General features: G+C 44.1%; 1 protein-coding gene across 1 annotated transcript in view; it reads left to right on the top strand.

Moving 5' to 3' along the window:
- The window catches only part of LOC143337608 (guanine nucleotide-binding protein G(i) subunit alpha-2-like), a 59,333-nt gene that overhangs the window by 30,490 nt on the left and 16,459 nt on the right, over nucleotides 1-12,384 (top strand). Inside the window, exon 2 of the mRNA XM_076757244.1 lies at nucleotides 10,844-10,886. Within this exon, the coding sequence (XP_076613359.1) occupies nucleotides 10,844-10,886 (43 nt within the window). The remainder of the gene's footprint in view (nucleotides 1-10,843; nucleotides 10,887-12,384) is intronic.

Below are 12,384 nucleotides of genomic sequence, written 5' to 3'. Positions count from 1 at the left end.
CTGTGCGAGGCATTAAATCAGTGTCTGACCCTGCTTCTAGACCACAGTGCTGCTTTAGATGAAGGATAATATGCCTGTAGTTGATGCGTGCGTTTGTGTGTGTGCATGTGTGTTTGTGGATGCAGAGGGATTGTCTTTCACTACCCTTGATGCTATCCCAGGTCGTTGTCTGGTGCCAGGGTGGCAGCAACCGTGTCAGAGGTCATGAAACACAATCCTAAACCTGACCTCACCAGATGCCTGCAAGATGTAAGCTCTGATTAAATTATATGAAAGTCAAAGTGGAGGGAGGATGCTGGAACAAAGACACGCACAGTGTCATGGCTTCCAAAGGATGAAAAGATCGAATAAATCTTGGTGTTTGACGTGTGTTTTGGAAACCGATGCAGTGTGTCCTGTGCTCTCGGTAGTGCGAGGCTCTGAGGAAAAAGGAAAGTGATCCAGTTGTTTTTGTGACAGTGGCGCCAACAGTCAAACCACTTGGAAAAGCAAGGAGGGGTTGAAAGTGGCCTGTTTCTACATTAAATGACTGATTCCACAGATCTCTTGACTGATATCAGTACTAAATTGAAGTAAGTTGTGTGCGTCTCTGTGCAGTTAAATTTTAGTTTCCATTATGATATGGCTGCTAAAATGTAAAAATGTCGAATTAGATACGTGGTGACCTCAAAGTCTAAACCTAAGCCAACTCACACATAAGTGATATCAAATGCTAGTTAAAACTACTGAACATTGTCAGATGAGCAGCTGAGTTTGTCCTGCAGTGCAGCGGGCTGAAGAAGTTATACCATCACTTTGGTACCTTCTGAATCACTGAATACCAGCTGCTACAGTATATAAATGATCAGAGGAGAACATGTTAATAGTAATGTGTGTGAAGGTCATCCTTCTGTTGAGGAATAGGTTTGTTTATTTGCTTTGTAGCAGCGCCGTGGCTGAGGAAGCCTGCTCCAGATGTTACGGCATGTTAACAAAAGGCTCACAGGGCTGCACACATTCGGCACCCTTGTGCTCGACGCTCCTTCATCCCTGCAAACCGTTCGAAAATCAACATCAATTATGAATTCATTCCATCTGGTGGGGGCTGTGATTACTGCTTCTGGCACTGTAGCGGGCCTGATAGCCTCTGCTGCTCGCAGCTCTGTCAAATGGTTTCACTGCTCGAATCCAGAGCTGATGAAATGAGGCAGGAGAGACACTTGGACCAAAGCCAAGTCAGAAATGAGAGCAGGAGAAACCTCACCTACTTCTTCCTCATTGGCACATTTAAGGAGCATGGTTGAGTAATTTTTAATCATTATTTGCTGACAGAGATTGGCCACCAGTCGAATGAGGCTTCCCTGTTATGTAATGTTTCTGAATCAGATTTTTATGCACTCGTCTGCTCCTCGGGGGGGGTGTGTGGATTTGGAGGTCATTTGAATCATTGGCAGTTGAGGGCACCCTCACAGTGGGACCTCCCTCTAATATCCCATCAGGGTCTCTGAGGGCCATCTCTCTTTTTCTGTCACTCCTCAGTTGATCCTGTCTGCTACAATTAACAGTTTGATGTCAGGGCCATGTCTTACACCTGTCACGCACTCTGGCATGATAAATGAGTTGTGGTCAGGTGCGTTGTTAGCTATCTTGAGACAATTCAGATTGTAAGATTCTGTCATGCCTGTGTCACCTCAGGGAGCCTTGCTGGATTCCTGCTGCTCCTATAGATGGTCTGCTCATACACCTTCACCTCCAGCACAAGTAGATCCAGCAGAAACACCACTGTCTCAGCAGGCCTCAGCCTCCCCTCCCTGTAGGATGGAAAGCAGGTGGTTTAGAGATATTACCTCGTCCACATCCCTTTTTCCATCCATCCAATTAGTGAAACATATAATTTTCCTAATTATTTTAATAGAAAGTGGTTGTGCGTGCATGCGCGTGCGTGTATGTGTGTTATGTGCTGTACGTGTAGAAAAGGCCTTTGAGGGACAAAACTGTTGCCAGGGGAGTTCAGAAAGTTTCTTTTCAACAGAAATGTTGGTGAACAGGGCAAGACGCCAAGGGCAAAGCACCTCAGAGGATAAAATCTAACCCTGGATATTTTTGCTGTGTCACATTTTTCCTTGCCTTCTTTGTCCCTTCAAAGCTGCTGACACCTTCTGAAGATCCTCACGTCGCAATCTTATCTTGCTGAAGAACATAATGTGGTGAGATTTTGGCCACAGAGTGACTGTCAGGACAAATTAGAATTTTTCTCTGTCTTTGACTGTAAAAATAAGATGAGCAGTTAGATGTGTGTCATGTAATGTGGGCCCTGATCAGCTGTTTGATCACCTGTTAAGGTCTGGAAAAAGTAGTACTGCAGAGGGTTAGAAGTCTAGAGATCACTAGCAGTGAGCTGTCAGTCTGTAACACAACCAGCTGTTGTTTCCTTCTTTGTGTTTTGCTCTCCACATCCTTTGTAGGAGAAATGAGACAGAAGGCGTTTTGTTCCAGAGGTCCCAGTAACCTGTCAGAACATTGTACACTTTGAAGCTGACAGGATCCCGTGTTCCTGCTACTCCCATTATCAACTTCTCAGGCACATTTAACACATTATACTTCAGTGTTAGGACCCTCTCTTTAATTTGCCGTACCTCACTCGGCAGTCCTCTGTGTTCAGTCATCTATTGACGGAAGGAGGATGTCTGTGCAGCATCCTTTTCTTCAGGGATGACACAGTGTTATGCTAGTAGGCCTTTGTATGTCTTACCTCTGACTATGCAATACATCACACAGAGGATACCTTCTTGAAATCTGTATTGATTTTTGACAAATTTCTCACTCAATGGAGTTCAGATCTCTTCTCCACTCTTGACTTTCTGATATGCATTGGTTAATATGAACACCATCTAATTGCTCAGGAGATACATAATCCATATGGTTCTGTTGTGACTAATAACCTCAGGAGGAGGAGTCACACAACTACCACATAGCGCTGCAAGCACTATTACATTGCATTTATAGTTTTCATTGCACTTTGTGTTTTAGGAGGTTTAAATAATTGAATGAATAATTGTAGGTTTTTTCCTAGCTCAGAATGGGCCTTTGGGAGGTGACAGGCCAAGTACAGTTAATGTGGCAATATGGCTGAAAAATGTATCCTGATGAAAAGGTTAATTTCAGTTGATACTGGTAATTGTTGCAGCAATTTCCTCACCTCACTCGTCTGCACCACTTTAAGCTGTTTCTGTTGTAGTGTCACAGCTTCGTAGATGTGTCGATTGTGCATTCAAAAACAGATGAACTCTAAATGATTAGCTGTTTGCCTGTCGCTTACACCATGCTCCATTATCAAGGGATTCTGGGCGAGGGGTGCAGGGGGCAGGACGCAAAGCAAACAGTATGTGGCAAGGTATGTGGCAGAGGTTGTAATTCAAGATTTTCCCCAGGAATAAAACTGCTTTTATTTTAAGAGAAATCACAGGAAGTCTTTGCCCCCATTAGCACCAGCTAAGCTGTTCTTCTTCTTCATCCGTTGTTTGATAAATTGCTGTTAAACACATTAGGAGAGAATTTGAATTGCAATATTTATTCCTAATTATCATGCTGGTGATTTTCCTTTGGCACTGGCTTAAACCTCTTCAGGGGGTGCCAAAAATTTCTCTATGCAAGAAAAGCCCTGAATTGATTGTTTCTGTGGCTGCTGGTTGGTTGAGGTAATTTGCATCGTTCCACAGAATTGTCATTAAACGCTTAATGTGAAGCAAATAAAATTTTCTTCCACCTTCATTAGTCTTGCCTCACATTCACTCCATATACATAGAGGAAGTAGATGTGGTCCTTTTGCCTCTCATCCCTCTCTGCTTTGGCAGCAGTTGTCAGTTTGCTGTCCAGACTTGGTCTTTGCCCGAGGCATGGTAGCCATCTGTTGAAGGCTGAATCTCTCCATCCCTGTCTTTCAATCAGACAAATATACCCATGTGTGTCTGTGAGTGCGCTTGCGTGCGCGTGCAAGCATGTTTTTTACGTTCTAGAGTGTACACATGTTCATGCAAGCTGCTTCCATTTCCTCCTTGATTGGATCCCAGAATAGGAAGTGGCACATGTGTCTCTCGGAGGCCCCCTGGTCTCGAGTCTGGATTGGCACATTTCTCGACACATAGCCGAGAAGAACAGGCGGCAGCGGGGCCGCCTCACGGCTGGTGTGTAGGCGGCTGAGGACAGTGGGAGGAAGAGTTTGAGAAATGATGGAAATTGAAATTAGAATATAGAATAAAGAGAGAATAAGGCCACGGGGAAGTGGAGAAATGATCAAGGCTGTTTTGCTGTGTATGAGATAGCTGCGAGTGTCACAGCGTTCACTGTGGTGAGGCTGTCTTGTCTCACTGGGCCCTGCTGCAGGCTAGAATTGCCAACTCAGCGCTTTTGTTGTTGTTTTTTCCCCCTCTCTAACCCCTGTCCCCTTCTTTCTTACCTCTGTTTCCTTGAATTTCCATAGCTTCCTTTATCACTTTACTCATCTTCGCATTAGCACGAGCTGCCTCATCACTTTCCCCCTGTCTGTTTAGTGTACTGTATATTAGTGGGGAGATTGTGAGATTTCAAACGTTTCACTGAGTTATTTGTTTGAGTTTCGATGTGCCTCAGGCTCCTGCCAGTGAGAGCAGAGACTGTGAGAAGTCTCGCGTCAGTGAGAAGCGATGTATGATAGTGAATCGAGCCTCGCCTGCACTGCGACCAATATTTTTCGTCACGCTAAGGAAGCAGGAAAAATGGCATTAATGTGAGCTAATCAGCGTTTTTTTGAGTGGATATTGATTTGAAGCCACAGGGCAGCTGATGTTTGCCTTTATTGTCTTCAGAGTTAAGTTTTAAAACCAGCACATATTTGATATTCATGGGTCAGCCTGTCTCAGAGGGGTCAGATATTGATTTATTCAACAGATCCACTCTGAAGTGAGGGACAGGAAGGACCAGAGGGCCATCCCATTATAGATTTAGTGGACGGACGAGCCTGACTTAAAAGAAGATATTCTTATGCTCTTTCCAATGTCTTATTCAACTTTTGATTTATTTCTTGACTTTCTCTGCATTCACAGTGGCAGCATAAGAACCACTCAAATAATTGTCTCATTAAAATGTGTGACATTCATTTTTCACACAGTGGAGCTCATGCCTTCTTCATTTTTCACTAAATTGTCTGCATGCCTGAAGGTTCAGTACAAAAGCATCTAGGTAATTACTTAAAGACAGTTTGACATTTTGAACAGCTTTTAAAAGCATGTTTGAAAGAGGGCTGCATGGAAATACTGGGATTGTAGTATTAAACAACCCAGGATCATGAACACCTCCACTATGTAGTTTAATGCAGGACAGTTGCCGTGCAAGGAAAAACTGCCTTAATGAAGCTTAATGTCTAGTTGGATTTTATTGTATTGCACCTGTGTTTGACTTACAGGACCACACTCTCATTTATCAAGATGATCCTCTAAAACAGTTTTAAGTGCTTCTTGTCTGAGCTCATTTCACGGTTCAACATACAGTACGTTCCTCTCCTTAGCAGTGAGGATCAACGTTTCTCTTGCTAGTGGCCGTAAAACTATTTGCTGTGGCTGGCGAAGGCATTTGTCACGCTGAGTGAAAGGAGGTGGAGCAGTGTGAGTAACTCGCTTGAGCTATAGTGCTGATAGGAAAGGTCCAAGCCTAAACATCAACAGCGGGTCTGTGTTCTCAGCTAACAGGGGCCCACACTGCTGCCTTTGTGCCTTAACTCCCAGTCCCACCAGGATGGAGTCACACTTGCTCCAAACACATGCACATTTATTCACACACAGAGTGAAAGCTTCAGTGCCACGGGAGGCAGACCTTTGAGGCAGTTAACATTTTTAAGCCTGATGAGGCCGGGGCTGCAGGATGCTGATGCAACAGACAGGCACTGCAGGAAGAGAGTGAAATGAGTTGATTGTTTTAAGCTGTTCATCCTCAGTCTTGACACAGAACAGTGGGAAGTGCCCTTCGTTCTCTCCTCCTTTTATGTCTGGACTTGTCAGTTTCATCATGCTTCACTGAATAACGAAACTCTAGAGACGGCACGAGCATGCCAGGAATTCTCGCAGTGGAGCTGGCTGCCACGCTTCTTCCTCTCGTCGGGTTTCATCACTGGTCAAATGTGGGAGTCGATGAAGCTTTGTTACTTCTTCTCTCCTATCCTATTCCTGCAAAAGAAAACTGAAATTCCTTATTACGATGTCATTTTCACAGAAAGAAATCAGTGTAAATTGGAATAGATAGTACTGGTTTCTTGGCTTGTTGAGTGCCCAGCCACTGGTTTTTGCTTCACTTTTGTGACCTCTGGGGAACCAAGAAAGCTTCCTACTGCTGATGTCTGCTGCCCAGTTTGGAGCATCATGTAATTATGATCATTTCTTCCGTACCGAGACAAATGAGGCTTTAATTAGCTCAAAAAGCTGCTGATCAGTGTATGTGAGTCAAGCAAGTCACTCGAAATGTCTGAAGTTCAGCCAGCAGTCTGCCATTGAAACTGTCACTGCTGTCAATGGCTCTGATGTTGACACACATTTGGTGTACTGCTGGACTTTAAGATTTCTCAACTTATCACCTATGTTGGATAATTATGTCTAAACCCCAAAACCACCTGTTTGCACAGTGGGAGCAGGCAGATTTCCCCTGGTATAATGATAATGATAATTGTATTTCGTTCCCAGGTGGCCCCAAGCATCTACCTGCTCATCTCCAAACACAGGTACCCAATTACAGGTGTACTTATTTGAGTCCTAATGAAGTGCCAGTGGGTCTCATACTGTCTGTAAATACAAACAGGCGCAATTTCCCTTATCAGCCTCTAACAATTAAATTAGTGAAACCAGGTTCCCCTTGGGCCATAACACACTTTGTTTTGGATATCTTACCTGACCCAAAGGGATCAATGTATTCTCTTCTTTTTTGCAATTAGCGGAGGTTCTCTTTAGCCTGCAGCCGCCTGGGACTTGATTAAAGCTGTTTCCGTTTGTATGTGCCAATGTAATGTGTGTAGGGAATACATCCAAAAAGGAGTTGACTCCTTACCATGACAGTAAACGTTATTGACACCCCTGCCACCCGTGACATCATGGGGTCAGGCCCAGGCTCCGTCCTGTGGCGGCTGGACTCCTGTTAATCATGTGGGCTCCCGAGCGTAGGCTCTCCTGGCACCCATCCCCGTGTTGGCTCTTGTCTGTCTGCCAGTCACATTGTAACCCATCAGTAATCAGGCAACTTCCTGAGTCTTGCTGGGAGATTTACAAATTCCCTGCTGCTTTCTGCTACAGGACTGGAGTGCTACATGTCTTCAAGGTAATACCCCCTTCTTCCCCATCACACATGCACACAGATGGGATGTAAGCGTGCGCACACTCTAACTTTGTTCCTATTTTTGACTGTTTCCACGTCTTCTTGTATTATATAAGGGAGTCTGAAAGAATTGTGACAGACATATAGAAGCTAACTAATCTCATTTAAATGAAATTGGAGAATTGGAGATTGAACTGGCAGGCGTCGCCCCCCCCCACCGCCTTTTTTTCCCCTCATTTTCTACCATGAGTCAAAGGCAACCACAACTACCGTACATACTGCCCAGTTGCTAGGCAGTGGACTGTATTTATTTTCCTGCAAACTCAACTTTTCTTCATCCTCTGCTCTGCACAAGCAGCCTGATTCCTGTGTGTCCTGGTCAAATAGTTTAGTTAAAAGCATCTTTTCTTTTCACCTTTATGTCATTTCAGTTTGTTTGTAGAAGAGGTTTTAGGTTAGATCAAGTTGAAGCTTAGTTTTAGTAGTACTCATTATATTGAGCCCTGTTCATGGTGAAAAAACATAAAAACAAAGTCTTCCACTTGGTTTAATCCTCTTCGATCTGATGCCAACTATGGTCTATTCAGTCACCAAGGCCACCAGTCACAGCTTACAGTAGAGAGAAACTCTGCTTCTTCAGCACTGAGTCATAAATGTTTTTCCAAACAATCTTTGGAAACTACTATTATCAACAGAGCCTGGGTAAATGGTCAGCGCGTATGTGTGTTCATGCAGCTGCAATCCTGAGCCTCCATGCTCCAAAGGGAGATATGGTGATAACGCAGCATTATCCACAGATCAGACAATGTTTGTCACCTAAAAGCGACAGGATCAGTGGTGTCAGTCCAACTGTCTTCAGGCTTTGAGTTCCTGCCAGAGCTTTTCCCCACAGAACCACCAGCAACGTACACTTGAGAGTGATTGCCACTCATGTCACGTCAGTAACCATGACAAAAGCATCCTCTACAATCCCTCAGGAGTCCCAGATGTCCCACAAAATGTGTGTTTCATTCACTTAAGGATTTATTAGTAGAAACTATGTGTGCACAGCCCTGTAGGAATTCTGCAAACCGTCTTATTAAAGCACAAGTGATTGTACAGTTGTTGGCAGCCTTTTACTGCCAGCTGGCAAATATGAAATATTAAAACGAAACAGTGCAGTCCAGGACTTTACTTGCCTCTGCGTATGTGTGTGTATTGTCGTCACTGAAGCACTAATAAGAATTACTGCAGTAGCAGTCCATTGTTTATCTTTTTTTTTTATGTGTATATAAAACCCTGCTGTATACTCTGTTGTGCTTTCAGTTGTATTTCTTAGAGTGCAGTTCTGTCACATTCAGGTCATGTAATGAGAACAGACTGTATTTTACAGTCAAATGATTTGATCTCCAGACCAATCTAGACCAACATGTTAGGAAAAACTAGGAACTTTTGTCTGCTAGGTGGTTAAGTGTATTTGTATTGTGCAGTACAGAGAGCTGTAACCTATTTGTTAATCAAAGCAGCAGTGGCACCCAAAGTGCCAAACTTCACTGCTCATTTCTAACTGTTAGCAGCTTCAGGTCCACTGGACAAACTCCAAAGGGCATGTTTACTACTTTCAGGAGAGCTCTCTCTCTCTCTCTCTCTCTCTCTCTCTCTCTCTCTCTCTCTCTCTCTCTCTCTCTCTCTCTCTCTCTCTCTCTCTCTCATGTCACTCCTGTGTTGTGGGGTGATGAATGTGTCACATTATAGCACTATAGGAACTTGCCTTGTTTGTGGGGACAAAATACAAGTCCCCATAATGTAAATCATTAAATTTTACTGTGAAGACTTCAGTTAGGCTTAGGCAAGTAATGGTTAGGGTTAGGGTTAGTCTCCAGGAAATGAATGCAAGTTAATGTAATGTCCTCTGAAGTGATGGAAACAAGACTGTGTGGGTGTGGCTGTGGGTGCGGCTGGGTGGGTGGTGAGAGAGAGGCCCGCTAGCTCAGCCCTGGTCAGTCAGACTCATGAACTCACAGGTCTAGAAAGTCTGTTCTGGCAGTTTGGCTCCAGGCACACATATCTGTGGCTGAGCCACTGAGGCTTCAGAGACAAACTCAGCCACATCTATCTTAGTGTGTGGCTCTCTTCCAGATTAGTGCAAAATTATAAATTATTAGTTTTCTTTATTAGTGTGTATATCTTGAAGATGTATTTTTTGATGAGAGACAGAATATTGGATGACATGCAGAAAAGGGCTCCAGGTTGGAATTGAACCCAATCTGCTGCGGTAAAGACAGGTTTTCCTAAGAGATACAGTTATACAGAGTTAGTTTTTGGAGGTTTAAGAGAAGACTTTAAACCAATATTGTGGTCTTAACCAGCTTGAGCAGACTGAAGCTTGCCTGTAATGACACATGTGATTTATTCACAGCTAAGTATTCCATCTGCATTCTGACAAAATAACTGCACGCTGCCCATTTCCACTGAAGCAGTCTGGCTCTTAGTTATTTCCCTTTTTTGCCGGCAGGAAATTTGTTTACAGTTTTTCAATTCACGCTCAAGGTATGCAGTGAGCCAGAGAGAGCGTTTCTTTCTTCGCTTTTCCTCCTGCTTAACAATATGGCCCACAGACTGTACGGCAGATGGATGAGTGCTTCATCCCAGTGTGATTTGCAAATTGCTTGGTGGGCAAGTGGGGATTTCAGAAGCATGAGGTGGATGTAAAATGGAGAATTACTTTCACACTAGTGTCCACTTTAGACCCTGGACACTCTTTGACACACCTTCAGACTCTCTAAACATGTCTGATATTTGTTAAAACTCTGACTCTATTTCAAGGCGAACAGCACGTTCTGCTCTATTAGCCAGTCTGAGCTCATATACCACAGAGGAGAAGGAGCTGACAGCTGTCTGTGGAAACTATCTTGGCCCATTCCTACCCGGGGGCTTCACTGTGCATGTGCGTGCTGCATGCTGCGTAGTAGTGTATTTTGAGGGTCATCCCAGAAAGACTTCACCATGGGCGAGTACGAGTGGAAAGTGCACTGACAGGCACCCCTGGGTGTGTGTGTGTGTGTAGTGTTAGATTCCTTGTGGCAGATGAGCTCTCTCTGGTTGCCTGAGGCTGTTAGAATAAACATAGCAGTGGATAAGAAAAGCCCATATCCTGTCAGCGCAAGACGATTCCATTAAAATGTTGACCATGATAAAGTGACTTGTCTCAAGTCAAAAGAGGGGAATAGGATGGCCAGTGGTTTTTGTTCCTTTGTTCCTGAATAAAGACATTCCTGTAATACCGTTTGGTCTCAGACTGCAGATAGGACTGACAGAGTTAGAACTGAAAGGGCAGAATCCCTGTAGGTCTACAGTGAGGGAGAACAGGAGCTGGTCCAGGATGAAAATGAGAGCTGAGATCTGTTGCGGAGCTGAAGCCAAAGCTGGGAGGTAAAGGGAGGAGTGCAAGACAAGCGTCCAGATGTGAGACGGCCTCGCTGGCTGCCTGTTTACATTTCTCAGCTAACGGGAGTGTATTTTTAACCTCTGCCTGTTTTTGTTCTCTCTGCAGGTGCTGGAGAGTCAGGGAAGAGCACCATTGTGAAGCAGATGAAGTGAGTGACTACTCATTGTTTTGCTTTTCCTCCCATCATCTCTGGCAGATGAATGTGTTTTAACAGCACAAGCACATGTATTAAGATGATTTAAATGTACATGCTGTTCCAACATTCATTTGAGGATCAGTTTGTACTGCGTAAAGATGAATTGAAGGCTTGTAGCAGGACGTTCATTTTGTGGGTGTTGAAGCAAGTGTGCAGCACAAATGTCGCCTCGCAACAAAATATCCTTATGTACAGATTCTAAAAATACTAACTGCCATAAAAATACTACTGCCCATAAAAAATACTATTGCCAATATTCTTGCCACATATTGAATTGCACTTGAGAAATGCTGTTGCATAAAAAGAACATTGAATTGCACAGGTCTGTGTATATGTACAATATGTACCGTTTCTAAAAATACTGCTGCCAATATGGATAATAAATACAGTGTTTGTACTATTGCACAGGTGAAAAAATGTACATCAAGATAAAAACTGCACAAGATGTAATGGTATTGCACCAGATGTAGTGGATAATGTGAGCATGCATTTGCATAGATAAGAGTCGTGCAAAAAAACAGTAGGTTTATGATGTCGACATGGGAAACACAGCATCAAGACAGCGCTACATCACATGATGCTGCAGTTAAACAGTCCGACAGCTGTTTGAATGAAGGATCTGCGGTAGTGTTGTTTCCTATGCAGGGGTTGAGAGGGGTTGTCCATGATTAATGTTATCTTAGCTATCATCCTCCTCTCACCCACCTCCTTGATGGTGTCCAGAGGGCTGTCCAGGACAGAGTCAGCTCTCTTGACCAGTTTGTTAAGTCTTTTTTCTGTCCCTTTCAGAGCTTCCACAGCCCCAGCAGACCACTGCTTAGAAAATAGCCAGAGAGTCCTAAAATGTTTTTTACAGTGTCCTACATACTCCAAAGGACATCAGTCTTCTTAGCAGGTGGAGACGACTTTTGCCCCTCCTGTACAGGACATCTGTGTTGTTTGTCCAATCCAGTTTGTGGTTAAGGTGAACACCAAAGTATTTGTACACGTCCACAATCTCAATGTCCAAACCCTGGATGCTGACCAGTGTAATCCGTGACCCATTCCTGTGGAAATCTGTCACCATCTCCTTTGTCTTGCTGGCGTTTATATGCAGGTGGTTCAGTCCACACCAGTTGACAAAGTTGGTTATGACCTCCCTGTACTCCAGTTCGTTCCCCTGTGATACACATCCAACGATGGCTGTATCATCAGAGAACTTCTAGATGTGACAGCTGTCGGGGTTGTGTCTGAAGTCTGATGTGTAGAAGGTGAAGAGGAAAGAGCGCTGTACCCCCATGCTGCAAACGACCATGTCAGACAGGCAGTCACGAGGCCTCACACTGTGGTCTGTTGGTAAGGTAGTTGATGGTGCAAGCAGCCAGGTGACAGTCTACTCCAGCTCCTTCCAGCTTCCTCCTGAGCAGTGATGGTTGGATTGTGCTGAAAGCTGGAGAAGTCAAAAAGCATG

The sequence above is a fragment of the Chaetodon auriga genome, chromosome 2 (genome assembly GCF_051107435.1).
Source record: "Chaetodon auriga isolate fChaAug3 chromosome 2, fChaAug3.hap1, whole genome shotgun sequence".
Taxonomy (NCBI): domain Eukaryota; kingdom Metazoa; phylum Chordata; class Actinopteri; order Chaetodontiformes; family Chaetodontidae; genus Chaetodon; species Chaetodon auriga.
This window is presented reverse-complemented; position numbering and strand designations above follow the sequence as displayed.